The sequence below is a fragment of the Mercenaria mercenaria genome, chromosome 4 (assembly GCF_021730395.1).
Source record: "Mercenaria mercenaria strain notata chromosome 4, MADL_Memer_1, whole genome shotgun sequence".
Taxonomy (NCBI): Eukaryota; Metazoa; Mollusca; class Bivalvia; order Venerida; family Veneridae; genus Mercenaria; species Mercenaria mercenaria.
The window spans coordinates 88,064,980-88,092,317 of NC_069364.1; the positions used below are offsets into that span (position 1 = coordinate 88,064,980).

A 27,338-nucleotide genomic window follows, 5' to 3' on the forward strand; every position below is an offset into this window, starting at 1 on the left:
ACATTTTTTGTGGGATCTTTATGAAAATTAATCAGAATGTTCATCTTGATGATATCTAGGTCAAGTTTGAAACTGGGTCACGTGCCATCAAAAACTAGGTCAGTAGGTCTAAAAATAGAAAAACCTTGTGACCTCTCTAGAGGCCATATATTTCTCAAGATCTTCATGAAAATTTTTCAAAATGTTCATCTTGATGATATCTAGGCCAAGTTCGAAACTGAGTCACGTGCCTTCAAAAACTAGGTCAGTAGGTCTAAAAATAGAAAAACCTTGTGACCTCTCTAGAGGCTATATATTTCACAAGATCTTCATGAAAATTGGTCAGAACATTTACCTTGATGATATCTAGGTCAGGTTCGAAACTGGGTCACGTGCCTTCAAAAACTAGGTCAGTAGGTCAAATAATAGAAAAACCTTGTGACCTCTCTAAAGGCCATATTTTTAATGGGATCTGTATGAAAGTTGGTCTGAATGTTCATCTTGATGATATCTAGGTCAAGTTCAAAACTGGGTCACGTGTGGTCAAAAACTAGGTCAGTATGTCTAAAAATAGAAAAACCTTGTGACCTCTTTTAACCAAACTTGATGTACAGCAAGCTTATCTGAAGAATAAGCCTTGGATGATACATATTTGGGGTTACTGTTACTAAAAAAAAAGTAAAATTGCTTCCACTGACTGTATCTTTATTTAGGGTTACACCTATTGTCAGCAAACTTGGTGTGTAGATTATAGCCTTTATCAAACTCAAAGGTTGGGAATGTATTTAGGGGTCACTCAGGTCAGGGTCAAGGTCACTGTAAATAAAAACAGAAAAATGGTTTCTGCTCAATAGCTCTAGTTTGGAGATAACTTATTCTTGCATACCAGACGGGGATTTCCGGTATTTTTACCGGTGCTGGAAAAATCCATCTTACACCCCAGGGTGTAAGATGACTCTCGTGCTTTAAATGACGTATTACGAACTACATATATGTAGAAGATTTATGTAGTTATTCAGGGGTTCCATTTGACCCGGGACCCCGGGTCCGGACTCGGGAGATTTTCAAAAGACGCTCAAAGGACCCGGCATGATACTTGCCTGTGCGTCCTTCGGGACCCGGAGGCATTTTCCTTTGATAATCCTTTCTCTTATCATTCATTTCCTTTAGTAAAACTATTTCCACGATAGACACGTGTATTCCAAAATAAACACTCGCGGTCATGCCCTCCTGCCTTTGATCTTCTGCTAAATCCCGCCCTTTCTCCTGTAGACATGCCTCGCTGATTTTTTTATCAGCAAGTTACGTCACGGTGAGTGCACATAGATAAGAAGAATCAATGAAGTGTTGAAATTAATTGATAAAGAGTACTGATCCTGTGTACTGTCAAAAAAGGCGCCAATTATTAAATTATCGTAAACAGCTGATTACCGAGCATGTGAAAAGTGCCCTGCAAGATTTTTCCATGCCAACTTTAAAATAGACCATTGTTTAGTGATCATACCATAATTTCAACAAGAAACTTCACAAATTTTGATGAATTTTGAAAGCAAAAATAAATTTAGAATGTCCGTTCACGAGTCTAATTACACCCGATGTCATATGCATATTTCCAAAATTCCTTAAAAAAACTGACTTTCAATGCAGTTTTTAATGATAAATAGCATCATTATTTGAGGAACTATCTCTGATTTAGCTTAGTTGGCCAAGTAAACCAAGCAAAAACTACTTTCCGATGACATTCCGAAAGTGTACCAGTATCCGGATAGTACATTTTGGATACATTTTTATAGAGTGTTATAGCACTGTTCTGTTATTAAAAATTAAATGAAATATAGAAGAAAAACCTATCAAAATAACATGAATTTTGATAACTATTAGTTTACAATATGAGACTATATGACCTGAAACTGACATTTTTATTATGCTGTAACATGATCTTGGGTTTATTGTTTTCTTAGGTAAAGATCTACGTATTACTAAATAAAAAAAATATAGTCAATTATATGGACGTGTTGGGACAGGACTCCTGTATTTTGGAAAAGGACCCTTCAAAATTTGGGCCCAAGGGTCCTGGGACTCTTGGGTTTTCAGGTCTAGTGGAACCCCTGGTTATTTATATTTTATTTTGGAAAACGGAATAAAAATCCAATACCTTGACAGTTCCACTTTGTTCCTGATAGTATATTTCTCGATTCAAAACACGTTATTTTATCAAAAATTCATAACGTTACGCTGAAACTGATTAAATAAAACCGGAACTTAACATTGCTATTTGTCTTTGAAACGTCATGACGTCTTTCCTGTTTACGGACGTTGATTTCCCGCGCTTTGTTTAAATACGCTGCAATAAGAAATAGTTCTAAAAAGAAAGCCATTCCACTGATTTTATTTTTATTATTATATCTTGATATCGGTATGCAAGAAAAAGATTCTGTCACTGGTTATAGGTGCAGATGGGAATTTCCGGCTCTCAGGTAACTGTTTAGGCGGTAACTCGGTAGGAACCTCGTTACCGCTTAAACAGTTACCCTCGAGGCCGGAAATTCCCATCTGCACCTATAACCAGTGAAAGAATCTTATATCTCTTATCTCTGACTCTAACTCTGTTGAGATGAGCCTATAAGAGAGAAGAGGATTTTCTGAGAAAATGTCAGTGTCAGTATGAAGAAAGAATAAACTTTATTACAGATTACTTGATCTCAATAGACTTTGTAAATCTAAATCCCACTGAGTGCCTAACTTTTTAGCTCACCTGTCACATAGTGACAAGGTGAGCTTTTGTGATCACGCAGCGTCCGTCGTCCGTCCGTCCGTGCGTTTGTCCGTCCGTCCGTAAACTTTTGCTTGTGACCACTCTAGAGGTCACATTTTTTGTGGGATCTTTATGAAAGTTGGTCAGAATGTTCATCTTGATGATATCTAGGTCAAGTTCGAAAGTGGGTCACTTGCCATCAAAAACTAGGTCAGTAGGTCTAAAAATAGAAAAACCTTGTGACCTCTCTAGAGGCCATATATTTCATAAAATCTTCATGAAAATTGGTCAGAAAGTTCATCTTGATGATATCTAGGTCAAGTTCGAAACTGGGTCACATGCCATCAAAAACTAGGTCAATAGGTCTAAAAATAGAAAAACCTTGTGACCTCTCTAGAGGCCATATATTACACAAGATCTTCATGAAAATTGGTCAGAAGGTTCACCTTGATGATATCTAGATCAAGTTCGAAACTGGGTCACGTGCCTTCAAAAACTAGGTCAGTAGAGCTAAAAATAGAAAAACCTTGTGACCTCTCTAGAGGCCATATATTTCATGAGATCTTCATGAAAATTGGTCAGAATGTTCACCTTGATGATATTAAGGTCAAGTTTGAAAGTGGGTCACGTGCCAACAAAAACTAGGTCAGTAGGTCAAATAATAGAAAAACAGTGTGACCTCTCTAGAGGCTATATTTTTCATGGGATCTGTATGAAAATTGGTCAGAATGTTCATCTTGATGATATCTAGGTCAAGTTCGAAAGTGGGTCACGTGCCATCAAAAACTAGGTCAGTAGGTCAAATAATAGAAAAACCTTGTGACCTCTCTAAAGGCCATATTTTTCATGGGATCTGTATGAAAGTTGGTCTGAATGTTCATCTTGATGATATCTAGGTCAAGTTCGAAACAGGGTCATGTGCGGTCAAAAACTAGGTCAGTAGGTCTAAAAATAGAAAAACCTTGTGACCTCTCTAGAGGCCATACTTATGAATGGATCTCCATAAAAATTGGTCAGAATGTTCATCTTGATGATATGTAGGTCAAGTTCGAAAGTGGGTCATGTGCCTTCAAAAAGTAGGTCAGTAGGTCAAATAATGAAAAAAACGTTGTGACCTCTCTAGAGGCCATATTTTTCATGGGATCTGTATGAAAGTTGGTCTGAATGTTAATCTTGATGATGTATAGGTCAAGTTTGAAACTGGGTCAACTGCGATTAAAAACTAGGTCAGTAGGTCTTGAAATAGAAAAACCTTGTGACCTCTCTAGAGGCCATACCCTTGAATGGATCTTCATGAAAATTGGTCAGAGTGTTCACCTTGATGATATCTAGGTCAAGTTTGAAACTGGGTCACGTGCCTTAAAAAACTAGGTCAGTAGGTCAAATAATAAAAAAACCTTGTGACCTCTCTAGAGGCCATACTTTTCATGGGATCTGTATGAAAGTTGATCTGAATGTTCATCTTGATGATATCTTGGTCAAGTTTGAAACTGGGTCAACTGCGGTCAAAAACTAGGTCAGTAGGTCTAAAATTATTAAAATATTTTGACCTCTCTAGAGGCCATATTTTTCAATGGATCTTCATTGAAAATTGATCTGAATGTTCACCTTGATGATATCTAGGTCAGTTTCAAAACTTGGTCACGTGCAATCAAAAACTAGGCCAGTAGATATAAAAATAGAAAAACCTTGTGACCTCTCTAAAGGCCATATTTTTCACGAGATCTTCATGAAAATTTGTGAGAATGTTCACCTTGATGATATCTAGGTAAGGGTCAAAACAGGGTCACGTATCTTCGAAAACTAGGTCAATAGGTCAAATAATAGAAAAACCTTGTGACCTCTCTAGAGACCATATTTTTCAATGGATCTTCATGAAAATTGGTCAGAATTTGTATCTTGATAATATCTAGGTCAAGTTCAAAACTGGGTCACATGAGCTCAAAAACTAGGTCACTATGTCAAATAATAGAAAAAACGACGTCATACTCAAAACTGGGTCATGTGGGAAGAGGTGAGCGATTCAGGACCATCGTGGTCCTCTTGTTTTTTTATGGACAGTTATTGTAATAGAATAACAGAAAATTGACTCTCTTTTCCCTCTTCTAAGCTTATATAATTATGTTATTTTGGAAGTTGGATTTATAAGAATTGACATGTCATTGAACATATTTTCAGCATAAAACACCTTTTAAATTGTTTTTTGACGGTTGTCGAAGACATACAACACTCCTCCCCCACTCTCCAATAAATATATATATGAAAAACGATAAATTTATACATGAAAAAATCCTTATTCGATTTTTTTATCACTCCTGTGATTTCGAAACTCCTTTGGAATAAAATAGTTCCATACATTAACAGTATCTAACTGAAAGTTTGTTTGTTTTAATAGGATTCAGAAGACGCTTGCAGTTAACGGATGATTAAAGTGACCCATTTATTCTTTTGAACTGTGAATAACAATGTAAATGAGTGTGTGATAGTGAAAAAAATAGTGCCCGATATATTTCCTATGTAAAAAAAAAAAGTATTACATAAATTATGTACGCCGCCGAAACTGAAATTTAAAATAGATATAATCTAGCTAATTGTTAAATTGAGCCCTAGTGCTTTTCATTTTTGCTCTGTTTGGTTTGACACTTTTCAGAACAACAGTTACTGTCCTTCAGTGCTTTCATCGCTATGATTATACGCAGTGAGACATCCTTCCATTTGGACACCAGTCTCAGAGCTCCAGCATCTGTTTGGTTAATTCTTAGCTCATTCTTGAAATTGACCATCACAGACTGGTTATCATACCCTATATAATCATGGAACCAGTAATGTTTTATATGAGGATGTTGAGTGATGATGTTGGCTTGATCAGCAAATTGGGTGCACATGGTTAGGTGGCTGTATCTCTACTTCATTATCTCTCTCAACAAATTTTTAAATCATTCTTGCAGTTGTAAGAATTCTTTTTAATGGATTTTAGCATGTTAAGTCAATGTGTACATGTAGAACAAATTTTATCAAGTAATGGGGCAGACATTTATTTTATTTAGGAGTGAACTTTATTCATAATAACAACTTAAGAAACGCCCAGGTGATGTTAGCTTACTAAGTATGTAGGTTTCTGAAATATATGTTTTTTTCCTAAAGAAATAAACAAAAAATTCTTTAGGGTATTTGAGATAGTGTAATTAAACTTGCATCAGGACTGTTTTTCCATTGTGATAGATTTTCTGGAGAGACTTGGTTAAGATGTAATTTTCTTGTGGTTTTATATTTACATTAGAATTTACGATTTCTAGGAGAGAAATATTTATATCTCAAGGTGATATTCTAATTTATCAAACTTCAGGTAGTATTCACAGTATAGTAAATATTACAGATCCTTCTTAGATATTTATTAATTCCATTTTATTAAGCTATCACGAAAGTTTCGGTATCTTCAGATACACAGGAAATGACATTAAATGTTATATTTTATAAACTGATAAAGAGATCTAAAACAAGAAGGAAACATATTATTATAAATATGTAATTGGATACCCTTTGTAGAATTTTAATTTTGTTCATATTCACATTGTAATTTGCAATGCCTCTAAGTATTTTGCTACATTCATTCCTTCTAAACGTTGATAATCCAAAAGTTAAAAAACAAATGCAAATGATCATGATTCAATACCAATTAAGGCCAAATACAATTTATAGTCCTGTTTCTGATTACTTTTCTCAAATAGGTCTATACTTACATGTGTGCTTTTGATAACTGGGCTAGTACATTTAATAGGTCTATTCTTCTGATCACCTCTATCTTAATTTATAAATTTTATAAAGTCCTTCAAATCTTTAAAAAGATGTAAGGCCGGTATTTAAACAGTTTGAATTTGGACTTTAAATTACCGTAGATACCCATGTATAATGCGCACCCGTGTATAATGCGCACCCCCGATCTTAGTCCAAAATCCTGGGGGGAAAAAAAAAAAAAAAAAAAAAAAATTTTGGTCAATTTTTGAGGTGGATGGAAAACGAAAGTAGAGTTTACATCGACACCGGTAATGAATTTTATCTCCGCGGCGGAGAGCAGCATCAGTCTCACGGTACTATCGATTTTTGTTTTCTCGAAAATAAAACCAGTAAATTATTGTTATATTTGTTGTTTTACCTTTTTTAATTCACTATTTTGAATAAATAAATAGCAGCTGATTCAATATTTCGGAATGGTATCTTTCAAAATGACATGAGCTTCTCAATTCAAACTGATAACAAAAGGTGTGATAGTCTTTTTGTCACGATCATAAAGCCAGTAATTACCGGCAATTAACGTGTCACCTCGTGTCAATTATGTTGTTCACAGTTTGATCTCGGTTAAAGATAATTCTCGATCTTTAATTAGTATCATAATTTTTGTGATTTATAAACATTTCTTTCGTCAAAATACTTTTAAATTTATATGAAATTAATTTTCTTTCAAAGAAAAATAAACAATTCGATCTTTTACGGAACGTAACGGCAATCTTAGATTTTAGCGGAGACAGTAAGCGCGGGGAGTAGTTTCCCTTTACCAAAATGGCGAACATCGGTAACAAACTTGTTTTGAAGTAGGAAAATTGTCTATACCTGTATATTATGCGCACCCACGATTCGGGGGTGGTCCCGGGGATCAAAAAACTGCGCATTATACATGGGTATCTACGGTACCTGTGGAAGATCACATTATTAAGAAATATTGACCTTGATGGAATTGTTTTTAGCTCACATGTCACAAAGTGACAGTGTGAGCTTTTGTGATCGCGCAGCGTCCGTCTGTGCGTAAACTTTTGCTTGTGACCTCTCTAGAGGTCACATTTTTCATGGGATCTTTATGAAAGTTGGTCAGAATGTTCAACTTGATGATATCAAGTTCGAAACTGGGTCACGTGCGGTCAAAAACTAGGTCAGTAGGTCTAAAATTAGAAAAACCTTGTGACCTCTCTAGAGGCCATATTTTTATGCCCCCCTTTGAAAAAGGAGGGGTATATTGTTTTGCAGATGTCGGTCGGTCTGTCTGTCGGTCGGTCGGAATGTAGACCTATCCGTTTCCGGATGATAACTCAAGAACGCTTGGGCCTAGGATCATGAAAGTTGATAGGGAGGTTGGTCATCACCAGTAGATGACCCCTATTGATTTTGAGGTCTGTATGTCAAAGGTCAAGGTCACAGTGACCCTGAATAGTGAAACGGTTTCCGGATGATAACTCAAGAACACTTGGGCCTAGGATCATGAAAGTTGATAGGGAGGTTGGTCATGACCAGCAGATGACCCCTATTGATTTTGAGGTCAGTATGTTAAAGGTCAAGGTCACAGTGACCCTGAACAGTAAAACAGTTTCCGGATGATAACTCAAGAACACTTAGGCCTAGGATCACGAAAGTTGATAGGGAGGTTGGTCATGACCAGCAGGTGACACCTATTGATTTTGAGGTCAGTATGTCAAAGGTCAAGGTCACAGTGACCAGGAACAGTAAAATGGTTTCCAGGCAATAACTCAAGAACACTTGGGCCTAGTGTCAGGAAAATTGATAGTTAGGTTGGCCATGACCAGCAGATGACCCCTATTGATTTTGAGGTCAGTATGTTAAAGGTCAAGGTCACAGTGACCCTGAACAGTAAAACAGTTTCCGGATGATAACTCAAGAACGCTTAGGCCTAGGATCACGAAAGTTGATAGGGAGGTTGGTCATGACCAGCAAGTGACCCCTATTGATTTTGAGGTCATTAGGTCAAAGGTCAAGGTCACATTGGCCAGGAACAGTTAAATGGTTTCTGATCTTCTTGTCCAAAACCATAGGGCCTAGGGCTTTGATATTTGGTATGTAGCAAAATCTAGTGGTCCTCTACCAAGATTGTTCAGATTATTAGTCCCCTACTGGTTGAAAACCAGTTTCGGGGACTATAGGAATGCACTTTTCCGTCATTCCGTCCGTCCGTCCGTCCGCAATTTCGTGTCCGGTCCATAACTCTGTCATCCATGAAGGGATTTTAATATTACTTGGCACAAATGTTCCCCATGATGAGACGACGTGTCATGCGCAAAACCCAGACCCCTAGCTCAAAGGTCAAGGTCACAATTGGAGGTCAAAGGTCAACAGGGCTTTTTTCCTGTCCGGTCCATAACTCTCCCATCCATGAAGAGATTTTAATATTACTTGGCACAAATGTTCCCCATGATGAGAGGATGTGTCATGCGCAAATCCCGGACCCCTAGCTCAAAGGTCAAGGTCACAATTGGAGGTCAAAGGTCAACATGGTTTTTTTCCTGTCCGGTTTATAACTCTCCCATCCATGAAGAGATTTTAATATTACTTGGCACAAATGTTCCCCATGAGGAGATGACGTGTCATGCGCAAAACCTGGACCCCTAGCTTAATGGTCAAGGGTCACAATTGGAGGTCAAAGTCAACAAGGCTTTTTTTTCCTGTCCGGTCCATAACTCTCCCATCTATGAAGGAATTTTAATATTACTTGGCACAAATGTACCTCATAATAAGACGATGTGTCATGCACAACTTTCAGACCCCTAGTTCAAAGGTCAAGGTCACACTTAGCAGTCAAATGTTAACATAGCATGAACAGGGTCTGTTTCGTGTCCGGTCCATAACTCTGACATTCATTAAGGGATTTTAATATCACTTAGCACAAGTGTTCCCCATGATGAACGACGTGTCATGCGCAAATCCAGGACCCCTAGCTCAAAGGTCAAGGTCACAATTGGGGTCAAAGGTCAACAGAGTTTTTTTCCTGTCCCGTCCATAACTCTGCCATCCATGAAGGGATTTTAATATTACTTGGCACAAATGTTCCCCATTATGAGACAACATGTCATGCGCAAAGCGCAGACCCTTAGCTCAAAGGTCAAGGTCACAATTGGAGGTCAAAGGTCAATAAGGTGTTTTCCCTGTCCGATCCAGAACTCTGTCATCCATCAAGGGATTACAATATTACTTGGCATAAATGTTCCCATGGTGAGATGACGTGTCATGCGAAACACCCAGTACCCTAGCTTAAAGGTCAAGGTCACACTTTGAGATCAAAGGTCAAGAGGATTTTTTTCCTGTCCGGTCTATAACTTTGTCATGCAAAGCAGGATTTAGATATCAGTTGGCACAAATATTCCCCAGGATGAGACAACATGTCATGCGCAAGAACCAGGTCCCTAGGTCTAAGGTCAAGGTCATATTTAGAGGTCAAAGGTCAAATTCAAGAATGACTTTGTAAGGAACATTTCTTCTTCATGCATGGAGGGATTTTGATGTAACTTGGACTAAATGTTCACCACCATGAGGCACCCTTGTTTTTAGAATTACGGCCCTTTGTTTTACTATAAATAGATTTTATTGTAACTTTTTAGCTCACCTGTCACAAAGTGACAAGGTGAGCTTTTGTGATCGCGCAGCGTCCGTCGTCCGTCGTCCGTCCGTGCGTCCGTAAACTTTTGCTTGTGACCACTCTAGAGGTCACATTTTTCATGGGATCTTTATGAAAGTTGGTCAGAATGTTCATCTTGATGATATCTAGGTCAAGTTCGAAACTGGGTCACGTGCCGTCAAAAACTAGGTCAGTAGGTCTAAAAATAGAAAAACCTTGTGACCTCTCTAGAGGCCATATATTTCACAAGATCTTCATGAAAATTGGTCAGAATGTTCACCTTGATGATATCTAGGTCAAGTTCGAAACTGGGTCACGTGCCATCAAAAACTAGGTCAGTAGGTCTAAAAATAGAAAAACCTTGTGACCTCTCTAGAGGCCATATATTTCAAAAGATCTTCATGAAAATTGGTTAGAACGTTCACCTTGATGATATCTAGGTCAAGTTCGAAACTGGGTCACGTGCCGTCAAAAACTAGGTCAGTAGGTCAAATAATAGAAAAACCTTTTGACCTCTCTAAAGGCCATATTTTTCATGGGATCTGTATGAAAGTTGGTCTGAATGTTCATCTTGATGATATCTAGGTCAAGTTCGAAACTGGGTCACGTGCCTTCAAAAACTAGGTCAGTAGGTCAAATAATAGAAAAACCTTGTGACCTCTCTAAAGGCCATATTTTTCATGGGATCTGTATGAAAGTTAGTCTGAATGTTCATCTTGATGATATCTAGGTCAAGTTCAAAACTGGGTCACGTGCGGTCAAAACTAGGTCAGTAGGTCTAAAAATAGAAAAACCTTGTGACCTCTCTAGAGGCCATATATTTCATGAGATCTTCATGAAAATTGGTCAGAATGTTCACCTTGATGATATCTAGGTCAAGTTCGAAAGTGGGTCACGTGCCTTTAAAAACTAGGTCAGTAGGTCAAATAATAAAAAACCTTGTGACCTCTCTAGAGGCCATATTTTTCATGGGATCTGTATGAAAGTTGGTCTGAATGCTTATCTTGATGATATCTAGGTCAAGTTCGAAACAGAGTCATGTGCGGTCAAAAACTAGGTCAGTAGGTCTAAAAATAGAAAAACCTTGTGACCTCTCTAGAGGCCAAACCCTTGAATGGATCTTCATGAAATTGGTAAGAATGTTCACCTTGATGATATCTAGGTCAAGTTTGAAACTGGGTCACGTGCCTTTAAAACTAGGTCAGTAGGTCAAATAATAAAAAAACCTTGTGACCTCTCTAGAGGCCATACTTTTCATGGATCTGTATGAAAGTTGGTCTGAATGTTCATCTTGATGATATCTAGGTCAAGTTTGAAACTGGGTCAACTGCGGTCAAAAACTAGGTCAGTAGGTCTAAAATTAGAAAAATCTTTTGACCTCTCTAGAGGCCATATTTTTCAATGGATCTTCATGAAAATTGATCTGAATGTTCACCTTGATGATATCTAGGTCAGTTTCGAAACTGGGTCATGTGCGGTCAAAAACTAGGCCAGTAGGTATAAAAATAGAAAAACCTTGTGACCTCTCTAGAGGCCATATTTTTCATGAGATCTTCATGAAAATTAGTGAGAATGTTCACCTTGATGATATCTAGTTAAAATTCAAAACAGGGTCACGTACCTTCGAAAACTAGGTCAATAGGTCAAATAATAGAAAAACCTTGTGACCTCTCTAGAGACCATATTTTTCAATGGATCTTCATGAAAATTGGTCAGAATTTTTATCTTGATAATATCTAGGTCAAGTTCAAAACTGGGTCACATGAGCTCAAAAACTAGGTCACTATGTCAAATAATAGAAAAAACGACGTCATACCCAGTTCATGTGGGGACAGGTGAGCGATTCAGGACCATCATGGTCCTCTTGTTTATTACTGGCGGTAGAGAAAAATTGAGACCACTTTTCTGTGGTACAGCATGCATGTTACATCCAATTTTTAGGTGTATTTTGACCTATCTCTACCTGGTAAAGAGTTTCTTGTGGACTTATATTATATAGATTTTTTTTTTTTTTTTTTTTTTTTTTTTAAAGATTAATTTCCCTTTGTTGTTACTATAAATAACTTACATGATAACATTTTTATAATCAGCCAAAAAAATTCAATATGAAAACAACTGTGGGTTTTTATATATGCACATTTTAATCCAAGTGTGTTGTTATCACATATTGTATATGTAGTACAATATTGTTTATACATCATTGACAGATATCAGTTCATTATGTTATACTGCAGTAGAGAAAATTAGGTGCCTTCCAGTAGGGGACTTTGTATTGCATGGCAATACTTCATTCACTTGTTTCCCTGGGGTCAAATATGGCCCCACCCCTAGGGTCACATGGTTTATATAGCCTTATATAGGAAAAGGCTTTGAAAACCTCTTGTCCAAAACCACAGGGCCTAGGGCTTTGATATTTTGTATATGACATCATCTAGTGATCCTCTACTAAGATTATTCAAATTATTCCCCAAGGGCCAAATATGGCTCCACCCTGTGGGTCACATGGTTTACATATACTTATTTACAGTGTGCATATAATTTCTGTTCCTTGTGCAATTACTAAATGCATCAAGGGGGGCATTTCGTGTTCGACGAGCTCTTGTTTACAAGATCTTCATGAAAATTGGTCAGAATGTTCACCTTGATGATTACTAGGTCAAGTTTGAAACTGGGTCACGTGCCGTCAAAAACTAGGTCAGTAGGTCAAATAATAGAAAAACCTTGTGACCTCTCTAGAGGCCATATTTTTCATGGGATCTGTGTGAAAGTTGGTCTGAATGTTCATCTTGATGATATCTAGGTCAGTTTCGAAACTGGGTCAGCTGCGGTCAAAAACTAGGTCATTAGGTCTAAAAATAGAAATACCTTGTGACCTCTCTAGAGGCCATACTTTTGAATGGATCTTCATGAAAATTGGTCAGAATGTTCATCTTGAAAATATCTAAGTCAGGTTCGAAACTGGGTCACGTGCCATCAATAACTAGGTCAGTAGGTCAAATAATAAAAAAACCTTGTGACCTCTCTAGAGGCCATATTTTTCATGGGATCTGTATGAAAGTTGGTCTGAATGTTCATCTTGATGATATCTAGGCCAGGATCGAAACTGGGTCAACTGTGGTTAAAAACTCGGTCAGTAGGTTTAAAAATAGAAAAACCTTGTGACCTCTCTAGAGGCCATATTTTTCACAAGTTCTTCATGAAAATTGGTCAGAATGTTCACCTTGATGATACCTAGGTCAAGCTTGAAACTGGGTCATGTGCCTTCAAAAACTAGGTCAGTAGGTCAAATAATAGAAAAACCTTGTGACCACTCTAGAGGCCATATTTTTCATGGGATCTGTAAGAAAGTTGGTCTGAATGTTCATCTTGATGATATCTAGGTCAGTTTCGAAACTGGGTCAGCTGCGGTCAAAAACTAGGTCATTAGATCTAAAAATAGAAAAACCTTGTGACCTCTCTAGAGGCCATACTTTTGAATGGATCTTCATGAAAATTGGTCAGAATGTTCACCTTGATGATACCTAGGTCAAGCTTGAAACTGGGTCATGTGCCTTCAAAAACTAAATCAGTAGGTCAAATAATAGAAAAACCTTGTGACCACTCTAGAGGCCATATTTTTCAATGGATCTTCATGAAAGTTGGTCTGAATGTTCATCTTGATGATATCTAGGTCAGTTTCGAAACTGGGTCAGCTGCGGTCCAAAAATTAGGTCATTAGGTCTAAAAATAGAAAAACCTTGTGACCTCTCTAGAGGCCATACTTTTGAATGGATCTTCATGAAAATTGGCCAGAACGTTCACCTTGATGATACCTAGGTCAAGTTTGAAACTGGGTCACATGCCATCAATAACTAGTCAGTAGGTCAGATAATGAAAAAACCTTGTGACCTCTCTAGAGGCCATATTTTTCATGGGATCTGTATGAAAGTTGGTCTGAATGCTCATCTTGATGATATCTAGGTCAGGTTCAAAACTGGGTCACATGAGCTCAAAAACTAGGTCACTATGTCAAATAATAGAAAAAAAACGACGTCATACTCAGTTCAAAACTGGGTCATGTTGGGACAGGTGAGCGATTCAGGACCATCATGGTCCTCTTGTTTGTATCTTTCCCTGGTGTAACTAAAGTCTGGTTCATTTTCCTAGGGGCAGGAGGACTGAAAAAATTGTGCATAATCGCTTTTCCTTTCGGTGCGGTCGCCATTTTGATACAGTCATGGTGCAATTATCACGACACATTATTTTTTCAAGCCTGTCGCAGTGATCTCCCCTGGAGGTATGTCTATCTACCGTGCAAGACCGGCAAACTAACGGGTTTTAGTTTCAGATTTTCTGGCATGCCAAAGGCCCACCGGCGCTAAATTTGGTGCGCCATTCATATTTTTTTCGCGCCAGTGGCGCAAAAATGCAGCCTCAGCAGAACTCTGTGCTTCTTTATTTATATGCACTTAGAACTCTTTCGCATTCACCCCTCAATATGACCATCAGTTGATATCTGTTGATACAACAACTATTTTACTGTCTTCTAAATTGCAGCCTACACTTTATGTTCCATGCCTTTTGAGCACCAACAACGGTGAAATTGGGAAAATGCGCTCATTTTTAAAAATTGGCAAAATGTGGAAAAATTGAAAATTACAATAGTGTATACAAAGATGGTTTTTGTGTGTTATATTTACAAATGTAGGATGACATTTCGTAATTGTTCAACAGCTTAATATTTATGTTGTTTACATAACCAAAATAAGCAGACATACTAGCAAAGTATTGTAAAACAGCAAAAACCGTAAAAGTCAACTATCATTTGGGAAGTTTCAGTTCAGATTTTGGAAGGAAAAAAAAAAAAACTTTTTTGCTTTTGGACTGCCTCCTTTACAGGAGGTAGATTAAAAAGGGCTAAAAGCCCGGGTTCCATTGTTTTTTTTTCTCAGTTCATGTGGAAGTGAATACCATTTGTAGATATCCATATACAGCATGTGAGTTACAGACATTGGAGCTGGTGGGCAATGACTACTTGTAAATTAAAGATTCCATTGTTGGATGCAGTATTGAATAAGGGATAATTTCTCTAATGATTGCACAGTTCATGGGGTTAATGCAAAAAAGGTACTACCTTAACCCCGCTATATAAAGCTAGTATTCTTTTGCAGCATTTGGATTGCAATTACAGACTACGGTGGTATCGCCTAAATCACTTGTTGATTCAGAATTCCTTTGTCTTTATGAAATAAACAGTACATATCAATTATCCTTTTGCAGATATCCAAACACTGCATGTGAGTTACTGACCTCAGATGTATCACAAATCAATGATGCGTTAGCTGGTAGCGATGAACTTGTCAAAAAACTCTACGCTTTCTTAGATACAGACAAGACACTTAATCCATTACTTGCCAGTTTCTTCAGTAAAGTTATGGGGCTTCTTATAACTAGAAAAAGTGAAATGGTAAGTTAGCTTGATGTCAGAGAAAAATGACAGCACTGCTCAGTTTATATATTTTTTTTTGGAGAAAAATGATTCAGTTTGTTGGAAGTTCGAAATGTTCATTCCTTGGAAAACTGATTTAAAGAACACATACAAAGACTAGTTCCAGATTAGATAATGTGTTGAATATATATATATATTACAATATTTGGATTACTTATTTTGGTCTCAAAATAACAGCAGTTTTGTGATAGTCAAGATTTGTCCCAATCCTGGTTTTTAAAACAAGGGGAAAATTATTTCCTTTTATAACTCCATTTGAGTCCCCAGGAAATTAGTATTTTGTATTGCTATGTGGTACTGGTTACATTTTTGGATATATTGCAAGAGCTGTTCAAAGTCTATACAGTATATGTCTCATTTCAAGTAATTTGTCCCTTACTGTCTAAATATTTTTAAGAAAATGAAGGAAAACTTTGTTGAACTACATGTTCCAAGTCAAAAGTGCAATTTTGTAAATAAAAGTGAAATGTATATATATAAAAAGTCTGAAATGCTAGGCTTTATCTTTGCATAATTGTATCCTATTAAAGTAATTAGATTCAGGAATTTTCTTAGGAACAGTTCTCAGCAAAATAATGAAACCATGCAATTAGTGAAAAATTAGTCCGTCACGAATTTTTCCGATAAACTTTAGAATGATTTTATATATAACATTTCAGATTTTAGAATTTCTACAAACACGTGAAGATTTTGTTGGTACACTTCTCAAACACATAGGGACCTCTGCCATTATGGATTTACTTCTGAGATTGCTCACTTGTATAGAATCACCTGAAATCAGGCGTGCCATGATTGAGGTTTGTAGAAGATTTTCTCATTATTTACATGGTTCGCACATGTCTTGAAAAGTACTTGAATTTGATGCCTAGTACTTCAAAAGTACTTGAATTTGAAACTGCCAAAAACTCCTTGAAAAGTACTTGAATTTTGAAAAAAGCATGTAAATTTTGATAAAAAATAATAGATCACACCAAACTATAGAAAAAAAGACGAACAAATGACAGACCTATCTTCGACTGGGCTTTCCGACGAGTAAATGATAGTATGGTACGGTACCGGGTTTGGTTTTAGTACTTTAAACGCAATTAATCACAATGTGAAATTTTATTGGTGCTGAATTGAAGGTCATTTCTGGGTTATTGTCGCAGTGTTTATTTTGTAGAAAATCTACAGAATTCCTCATGAGTAAAAGAAATAAATGCGACAAATGCGATTTTGTAGTCCTTGAAAATGTGGAAAAAATCCTTGAAAAGTACTTGAATTTTGTTTTGAAAGTTCTGTATGAACCATGAATTTTAGTTTTATTACCAACTAATTATATTGGTCAAAAACATTTTTCTTACGGAAGGGAATGTGTAAACTTCAGTTTTATGAGATCTTACCATTTATTGTTACGAGTGATGAGAATGGAACGGCTGAAGCGGCATTGATTATTCGGTCCAATTCTAATCTCTCCGATCCGATTAATCTAAAAGAATCGAAATTGGAAGACCAAAATAGACTACTGTAATGTAGCAGTATGGTAGTAACAGAAAACCTTTCTCAAGACTTTCATATCATTAAAATGAGCGACTAGAATGGATTCTCTATGGTGGGAATCGATCTCGCCGACTTTGAAAATTTGGCGACAATTATGCTATCATCGGCAACAATTGGAACATTACTAGTTACAATATAAATGTTTTACAGATCATGATTCCTTATCTGTCAATAGACACCTGCCTGTCAAGAATTGAATACCACATCATCTACTAGCTTTCCCAGGAAGTTTCCTTCAAAGAACCTTGGTGTTAATACACTCAGAAATTGTAACTGAAAGTAGTTTGACAAGACTTTGGTTGCAGAAAGAAATTATGATAAAATCTTCAAGAGTTAGTTGGGTAGTCATAAACTGTATTTTATTTTAAACCTCATTGTGTTAATATGAAATAAATGAATAATGTGTATATTTTGACATTTGTGGTTCTTATATAATATTTTAGTGGTTGAATGAACAGCAAATTGTCCAGAAACTAGTCAACTGTATACATAAAGATTATGATGAAGACGTAAGTATTTTAACTCTCATTACAGCGAAACAGTAATGTGATCTGAACTTCTCTAAGCCTTGCGAATCCATGGTAGGAGAAAGTGACTACTTTTGATTTACGTTCATTAATCGTTGAAGCTCATGCATCATTGACTGTTACAAGATCTGCATTTTTCAATTTTCTAAAAGTTTCAGTTGTGAACAAAAATATTGTCAGAAGAAAATTTATTCAGGGTTAGAATTTAACAGCTTTTTGCACTTGCGAAGCTTTACTAGCAATTTATCAATTTTACTCGCAATTTGTTCAACCTTTCTTTCTATGTATAAGGCTCTGTCTTCTATAACACTACCGGTAAGCGTGTGTAGTACAAAACAAGTTTTTTCCATCAAGTATCGTGCAGGTGCATACCGTAGCTGTAGTGTTGCGTAATCAAAATCTGCAAACAGTCCACACACTATGTAAAGATGTCATCAGTCAGTGCGTACTATGTTTAACATCATCATTAAATGCGTATTTACAGCAGATCCCAACTGAAAGTTAAAGAAATTAAAACCGTGGTAATTTCTACTTGAGATTTTGCACTCGCAAAATTTTGTGAGTTTGTGCAAAAGTCACTCGTAATTTGCGAGTATGCGAGCTTATATATTCGAACCCTGTTATTTGTTTCTGAATTCAGTTTTAAGGTAAATGACTACATATGACATCAAATATATATGGTTAAGAAATACCAAACATTTTTGTTTCAGATCCATTGTAATGCTGCACAGAGTTTATGTGACATTATACGTCTTGGTAGAGAGCAGGTTATACAGTTACAAGACAGGGCAGATCCTGACCCTTTACTTACGACTGTAGAAATGTAAGTTTGCATTTCCAGAATTTGTTTTGTATTAATTGATCCATTGTGTGAGTCAGCAATCTCATTTTAGTTGATTGTTCAAATTCAGAATTCAAGAACACTGATTAGGTTATACTGTGAAAAAGGCGCTAGACCCAAAACCAAACAAACAAACAAAATATAGGTTTATGTCTTTAAAGTGTTTGAATACTCTTTGTTTTAGAATAGCAATAATGCAAAAGTTAAAGCAAAATGCTACATAGAAATGAAAAAAATTGTATAAACCTGCCTAGAACTTCAACATAATTGTATTTTGAATTAAGATATATATTTTGACTTTCCACTCGTAATATTATGAAACAAAGGATTTAGTTTCTCACACCTTCACAAAAGTAAAACAATCAATATTTGAGCCGTGCCATGGGAAAACCAACATAGTGGGTGTGCGACCAGCATGGATCCAGACCAGCCTGCGCATCCGCGTAGTCTGGTCAGGCTCCATGCTGTTCGCTTTTAAAGCATATTGGAATTGGAGAAACTGTTAGCGAACAGCATGGATCCTGACCAGACTGCGCGGATGCGCAGGCTGGTCTGGATCCATGCTGGTCGCACACCCACTATGTTGGTTTTCCCATGGCACGGCTCATTTGTTGACAGCTTATAGGCTTTTATTACAACATATTAAATAAATACTTGATGATAAAAAGTAGGATTGTAAGTAGCCATTTTTAATCCCCCACCACGAGTGGTGTGGGTTATAGGAATGGTCTCCGTCCGTCCGTCCTTAGGTCTGTCGGTACACCTTCATGTCCACTCATTATCTCCTAAACCTTGAAGGATTTTCATGAAACTTTGGTCAAATGATCACCTCATCAAGACGATGTGCAGAACTCATGAGTCAGCCTTGTTGGCTCAAGATCAAGGTCACAACTCGAGGTCAAAGATTTTAGCCTTCCATTTTGTGTCCGCTCTATATCTCCAAAACCTCTTGAAGGAATTTTATAAAACTTTGGTCAAATGATCACCTCATCAAGACGATGTGCAGAACCCATGAATCAGCCATGCCGGCTCAAGGTCAAGGTCACAACTTAGGGTCAAAGGTTTGAGCCTTCCATTTTATGTCCGCGTCAAAGGCTTGAGCCTTCCATTTTGTGTCCGCTCTGTATCTCCTAAACCCCTTGAAGGATTTTCATCAAACTTGGGTCAAATGATTACCTCATTAAGACTATGTGCAGAACTCATAAGTTGGCCTTGTCGGCTCAAGGCCAACGTCACAACTCCAGGTCAAAGGTTTTAGCCTTCCATTTTGTGTCGCTCTGTATCTCATAAACCCCTTAAAGGAATTCTATAAAACTTTGTTCAAATGATCACCTCATCAAGACCATGTGCAGAACCCATAAGTCAGCCATGCGGGCTCAAGGTCAAGGTCACAACTTAGGGTCAAAGGTTTGAGCCTTCCATTTTGTGTCCACTCTGTATCTCCTCAACCCTAAGAAGGATTTTCATCAAACTTGTGTCAAATGATCACCTCATCAAGAACTCATGAGTCAGTCATGTCAACTCAAGGTCAAGGTCAAATGTTTGAGCTCTGTATCTCCTAAACCCCTTGAAGGATTTTCATGAAACTTGTGTCAAATGATCACTTCATCACAATGTGCAGAATTCATGTGTCAGCCATGTCAGTTCAAGGTCAAGTCACAGCTCAGGGTCAAAGGTTTAACCTTTCACTATCCATAACAGTGGTGGGGGATTTAGCTGTCTTTCAAACTGCCTTGTTAATAATGAAAATGACTTTAGGCTCTTTCATACCAAAATTTGATTCATTATGACTTTAGGCTCTTTCATACCAAAATTTAATTCATAGGAAGCATTTCTGTGTGTAAAATGTTTTTTATTTGGGTAGCCGCAAAAATTTTGTGACAGAAAAATAATCTCTTGCACAGTATACACTTCAGATGTCTTAAGTTGATTCTAAAGAAACTGCAAAAAAAGATTCTTAAGTTACTGAAAAATAAATGAGAAACTTGTTTCATAAGTTCTTGAAAGTGTTATTTCAGGGAAGACAAGTGTTAACCTATAGCTTGCAGGCGGCAAGTGATTTTTCCTTTGCGACCAGTGCAGACCGAGATCTGCCTGCAAATTCGTGCAGGCTGATCATGGTCTTCACTGTTCGCTATTCAGTCAGTAAATTTTCAGTAAACACTCCTTTGAATAATGTGTGGTGTTGCCCAAATTGAATGATGGACCAGTCCATTTTAGAAATTTAACAGGGTAAAGGTTAATAGTTAACATGAATATTTCAGGGAAGACAATGTCTCGAAGATGTTAGGTAACATGTTGAATGATGAAGAAAAGAATGAGTCTGTGATCGTTAATGGTTTGTCTGTAATACAGACGCTATTAGAGTTTAAGAAACAAGGGTGAGTATATCAAATCTTCACTTGTGTATAGTGACAAGGGGCCTTCTTTGCCAAATAGTTTAATAAGATTGCTGACTGAACCATGCTTGTCAGTTTGAAAATCTGCTTTCAATGTAGGATTATTTCACGTTAGAAGATACCCAGTTGGTTTTTATTATGTAATGGTGGTGGTTCTACCCTATTGCCAACCTGTTCTTGAATGAATAATTGGCGTGGCATCTGGTGTCTTCCCCAACATTAAAGCTGAACCTCACCAGTTGTCGTATTATCTAAATTGTTTCAGTGCGATAAACCTCTATCTTATAAAAACAAAAAAAGGTGATAATGGTCTGAATGCCTAACAGTCACTCCTAAGTTGGAAAGTAGCAACAGGCTGTCTAGCGTCCCTAAAATTCCTACTTTTTCCTATTTTTTTTCAATTTGGCTAAAATTCCTATTTTTTTTAAAAAATCAAAGGAAATTCCTAAAAAGGCCTATATTTCCACAAAAATTCCTAATTTTTTAACTTTTTTGCAATGATCAAAAAGAGAAAATGTTTTAAATGTTGTTTAAAAGTTCTTCTGATTCAGAAAAAAAACAGTTTAGCACAGTTCAAAGCAGTTTACCAGTGGTAGACGTCTTTTCTGTAAATAAAGCACTATTTGTGAGTTACTTTTATGTCAATCACATAAAGGTAAGCACATTACATGGCCTTTAAAGTCCATATTTTAATTTGAAAATTCCTAAAATTAGCCCTAAAATTTCCTTAAAATTGTACCAAATTCCTAATTTTAGCCCTATTTTTTTGTACAAATTGCCCTAAAATTAGCCCTAATTTTTTGTCAGGGTATGCTAGACAGCCTGTAGCAAGGATAAATACACATTATTATCTTCATTTATGTATGCTGTTAATGATTTATCTATAATGCAAACACTGAAAGTTGTAGAAACATGAATGAATCCATTTAATTGTTACAATTTAGAAGAACTGTTACCCAGTTTTCTGCTTTTTATTATGAGACAATATCAATAAAACATAATGTTTACCTTGGTGTTGAATGAAACTACAAACAATAGTCTTCAACACTGCTTTTGTTTAGAAGCCGGCCTGTTTAGCTCAGTAGGCAAAGGGCAGATCTATGGATCTCAGGATCTTGTATGTTCTACTGACGAATTGATAAAAGATACTTTGTCTTAGGTTTGCAGTTGCTTGCGGAAGACCGGTTGATAGTACTGGTGCAGAATCTAGGAGCACAGGTTAACTGCTAGCTGTTACATAACAGTCATACTGCATAACAGTCATACTGCTAAAAAATGGTGCTAAGCCCGAACTAACAAATAGAAGCTGTTTTTTAGTTAGATTAGATAGAAAGCTTGGAAATTGACTGGAGTCATTTATTCCAGCACTTTTGAACGTTTATTTTATAGATGAAAAGAGCGCTATGAAAATCTGGTAAATAATAATAATAATGTTTGGGGTAAAAACAGTGGTGACATCATTTGTGATTTGATTGTTATCCCTGCAAGGTTCTGATATTAAAAGCCATCAGTACCCACAAGCCATAGTAATTTTGCATACTTTTAAGATAAGTAATGCCTGGAAACACAAAATGTGAGTGATATTAGTCTACGACTGAACTGTTGTTGTATTTTAGGCCAGAAGATTCAGTAGAACAGATGACTACTGTAGATGCTGAACAGATGTTTTTAGGTGTAAATAATGTCCTTACTGCAATCTGTCCTCGGTTGAAAGATTTCCACACAATATTGGTGGAGCCACCAAAGGTAAGTCATAGTCCTTATTGCAGTCTGCCCCAGATTGTAAAGTTTCCACAGTATATGAATTAAAGCACCAAAGATAAGCCATAGTCCATTTCTATTCTTGGTTGAAAGATTTCCACACCATAGTAGTGGAGCCAACAGAGGTATAAAGTCATAACCTTCCTGCAATCTCCTTTGCAAATGTTTACCTTTAGGATTGCTCAGCTTACACAAGTTGTGAAGTTGTTAGTTACTGTTAAAGAACAAGTCAGTACTACGCGGAATAAAAATTCTAGTAAGGTATTGAACCTGTAATGACAGTTGGCAGTTCTGTGCTGTTCCATATTCTTGCCAGACAGTTTGGCGTTCTTTGGATGTAAAGTAGCTAAGGCGCATATAACTTCCCATAAAAACAGGAAATTCCCAAATAACATACAGAGAATTTGTTATTTGCCGATTGTCATATTGGGTTGACTAAAACCCCAGAGAAACTGATATGAAGTTTTCATGTTTATGAATACTGTATATAATGAAATATGGTCATATGTTATTATCCTTGTATTAGAATGTCTTAATTGATGATTTTAGAGTTAATAATATATAGCAATACTTCTGATTTGCATAACCTTGTGAAAATTGGCTTAATTTACAGATTTCCAAACTTAGCGTTCAGAAGTTTAGAGAGGTTGTTTTTCCCTTAATTATGTCCAAAATAATGAAATATATTTCAGTTTTCTTCATGCTGTAGAATTTCTTGACAACATATGAATGCCGGCTCTTGAACTACAGCTGTTCTTAAATGATACCCCTGTTTGAAAAGTAATGAAACTTCTTATAGATGATGAAGCAGATAGAGCAGTTTTGCAGTGAAGAAAGGATTTTGTATGAAATGAATTTGTGTTTATTTTCAGCAACGTTTTTCTGTAATGCCTTCCACAGCTGGGCCCCTGGCTCCACCTCTGGGTAACACTAGATTACAGACGGGTAGACTGGTAGCTTCTCTTCTTTTAACCAATACACATTCTATAAATATAGAACTAGCACAATTGGGGACCATAAATGTTTTAATAGTAAGTATATTGATAAATGTTTTGGAGTTTTAGTTTTAATCATATGTTGACCCTCTTGCTTAAATGGAAGTTTACTTCCAAGCACCTGAGTAAAATGACCAGCCTGGATGGCTTCCTGGCATGATGCACAACGTGAGGCGTACTGGTAAACACAAGATGTGAGGGGCATGTGATTCAAAGACACAACAATAACCACTTAGCTTCAGGGGCTACTTTATCTGTAGATAAGCTTTCTCAACTTGTGTGTTCAAGTGACATTGAAAATTATTTTCTGTGTATGCCTTTGAAGCTCAAGTCTAAAGGGGTTATTGTCTGTAGGACAAAGATTATTCCTGCAGTGCTGAGAACAGCCTGTATAGCATTACTGTTAATGTAATTCCGTTATATTTATACAGATTTCATTTTTAGCTCATCTGATTTTTTGAAAAAAAATGATGAGTTATTGTCATCACTTGAGCGGTTGTCGGCGTCGGCGTCGGCGTCGGCGTCTGCGTCGGCGTTGCCTGGTTAAGTTTTATGTTTAGGTCAGCTTTTCTCCTAAACTATCAAAGCTATTGCTTTGAAACTTGGAAGACTTGTTCACCATCATAAGCTGACCCTGTATAGCAAGAAACATAACTCCATCTTGCTTTTTGCAAGATTTATGGCCCCTTTTGTACTTAGAAAATATCAGATTTCTTGGTTAAGTTTTATGTTTAGGTCAACTTTTCTCCTAAACTATCAAAGCTATTGCTTTGAAACTTGGAATACTTGTTCACCATCATAAGCAGACCCTGTACATCAAGAAACATAACTCCATCTTGCTTTTTGCAAGAATTATTGCCCCTTTTGGACTTAGAAAATCAGTTTTCTTGGTTAAGTTTTATGTTTAGGTCATCTTTTATCCTAAACTATCAAAGCTATTGCTTTGAAACTTGCAACACTTGTTCACCATCATAAGCTGATCCTGTACAGCAAGAAACATAACTCCATCTTGCTTTTTTCAAGATTTATGGCCCCTTTTGGACTTAGAAAATATCAGATTTCTTGGTTAAGTTTTATGTTTAGGTCAACTTTTTCTCTTAAACTATCAAAGCTATTGCTTTGAAACTTGCAACACTTGTTCACCATCATAAGCTGACCCTGTACAGCAAGCAACATAACTCCATCCTGCTTTTTGCAATAATTATTGCCCCTTTTGGACTTAGAAAATCATTTTCTTGGTTGAGTATTATGTTTAAGGCAACTTTTCTCATAAACTATCAAAGCTATTGCTTTAAAACTTGCAACAGTTTTTCACAATCATAAGTGGACACTGTACATCAAGAAACATAACTCTATCCTGCTTTTTGCAAGAATGATGGCCCTTTTTAGACTTAGAAAATCATGGGTAGGACAATATTTCTATTATACAAAAAAAAATCAGATGAGCGTCAGCACCCGCAAGGCGGTGCTCTTGTTAACTTATACTGGCAAACAGTACCACATGAGCAACATGCAAATTTCAAATATGTGAATGATTAGCTTCGTTTTTCCCAGAAGTGTTTCCTACCAATTGAGAATTCTCACCATTGACATTTTATCAATTGTCTATGAAAAAATCTTATGAAATCTCTAAATCAGCATGACTAAAAAATTATATTATTGAGTGTACAGTATTTGGAGTGATTGTTGTAACATTATTACTTTGATGGTAGATTCATGTTTGTTATATTTTTTTTTAAATGATTTTGATTGAACATTTTTGTCTTTCAAATGACTAGGTTTTCTTTTCTGTTTTCAGGATTTGTATTTTAATTATATATGGAATAATTTCTTACATACCCATGTCACACAGTGTTTATATACAATACTCAGTAATCCACCAATAGATGTTGATGGTAAAAAGGAAAGTCCTCTTTTAAATCAAGTAAGTGTATCTGATATAGTTTTTAGATTTCTCTATTTGAAACCATTTTATTTTTGTAACAAGTATATCTTTTCCTTGTGCTACCGTAGATATCTGTGATGCACACTCGCATATAATATGCATCCCCGATTTTAGCCAAAAATCCTGGGGGAAAAGTTTTGAGGTAGAGTTTACACTGACACTGGTTATAAATTTTACCCCTGCTATGAAAAAATGATGTTAATGATATGACGTTAAGGTACATATTACTTAGTAAATACAGAACTAAAATTTGAATTTACAAACCTTAGTTGAACAAACAGAAATGAAATAAAATAAAAATTTGTTAGTTAAAAAAGTGCTTAATTGATTAACTACTAATTATCATGAAAAATCTTGTTAGAAATATTATTATTAATCAATATTCTCTCCATTTCAGTTATTTTCTGAATACAAATTAGTACAAAGAATTTTAGATGAGTGGGACACAAATGATCAAGATCAGTAAGTGTTTTGTGATAATCCTGTCATAGTATTTATGTCTCCCATCACACAGTGGTGTGGGAGACATACTGATTTACTCCAGTCTGTGTGTGTGTGTCTGTCACAAAGCTTGTCCGCACTCTAAGTCGAACATTTCTCATCCGATTTTTACCAAACTTGAACAAAATGTGTTTGACCATTAGACCTCGGCCAAGTTCGATAACTAGCCAAATCGGTCCAGGCGTCTTGGAGTTATGGCCCTAGAATTACCAAAAATCGGTCTTTTTACTCTTGTCCGCACTCTGATTCGAATATTTCTCATCCAATCTTCACCAAACTTAAACAAGATGTGTTTGACCACGAGACCTCGGCCAAGTTCGATAACTAGCCGAATCGGTCCAGGCATTTTGGAATTGCGGCCCTTGAATTATCGAAAAATTGGCCTTTTTACTCATGTCCGCACTCTTAATCAAACATTTCTCATCCGATCTTCACCAAACTTGAACAAAATATGTTTGACCATGAGACCTCGGCCAAGTTTTATAACTAGCCAAATCAGTCCAGGCATTTTGGAGTTAAGGCCCTTGAGTTATCGAAAAATCGGCCTTTTTACTCTTGTCTGCACTGTAAGTCGAACATTTCTCATCCGATCTTCACCAAACTTGAACAAAATGTGTTTGACCATGAGACCTCAGCCAAGTTCGATAACTAGCCAAATCGGTCCAGGCATTTTAGAGTTACGGCCCTTGAATTACCGAAAAAATCTGTCTGTTTACTCTTGTCTGCTCTCAAGTCGAACATTTCTCATCCGATCTTCACCAAACTTGAACAAAATGTGTTTGGCCATAAGACCTTACCCAAGTTCGATAACTAGCCAAATCCGCCCAGGCACTTTCGATTTATGGCCCTTGAATTACTAATTGGATCCACTCATCCAGACCATCTAATTGGATCCACTCGTCTAAAACATCTAGAGAAACTAACATTTTTCATAGGGGCAGTTGTGGGAGACATGCGCTTTTCTCAAAAGCATCTCTAGTTTGCTTTCAAATATGATGAGAAATCTGCGTGAAAGTCATAAATTTTTGCAATATAATGTAAGTTATATCTGAATGATAATGTGGGTAGAAAGTCAGGTAAAATGCAGTTTTTTACCAGTAATACGCAGGCAGGTTTCATAGGTTTAATAAGTTGCTTGATATTTTTCCTGTTTGGCATATAATATTATGAACACTGATGTGCAAGGCTTTTTAAGATTTACCTGACTGATTT

At 36.5% G+C, this 27,338-nt stretch overlaps 1 protein-coding gene across 5 annotated transcripts in view; it reads left to right on the plus strand.

The window, feature by feature from the left end:
- LOC123552376 (serine/threonine-protein phosphatase 6 regulatory subunit 3-like) overlaps nucleotides 1-27,338 on the plus strand; it is a 71,671-nt gene that overhangs the window by 18,956 nt on the left and 25,377 nt on the right. For all 5 annotated transcript variants that reach the window (XM_045341995.2, XM_045341998.2, XM_045341999.2 and 2 more), the window contains exons 5-13: nucleotides 15,390-15,576; nucleotides 16,278-16,415; nucleotides 17,601-17,666; nucleotides 18,395-18,507; nucleotides 20,790-20,906; nucleotides 22,541-22,670; nucleotides 23,558-23,716; nucleotides 25,479-25,604; nucleotides 26,023-26,087. In XM_045341995.2, the coding sequence (XP_045197930.1) occupies nucleotides 15,390-15,576; nucleotides 16,278-16,415; nucleotides 17,601-17,666; nucleotides 18,395-18,507; nucleotides 20,790-20,906; nucleotides 22,541-22,670; nucleotides 23,558-23,716; nucleotides 25,479-25,604; nucleotides 26,023-26,087 (1,101 nt within the window). The remainder of the gene's footprint in view (nucleotides 1-15,389; nucleotides 15,577-16,277; nucleotides 16,416-17,600; nucleotides 17,667-18,394; nucleotides 18,508-20,789; nucleotides 20,907-22,540; nucleotides 22,671-23,557; nucleotides 23,717-25,478; nucleotides 25,605-26,022; nucleotides 26,088-27,338) is intronic.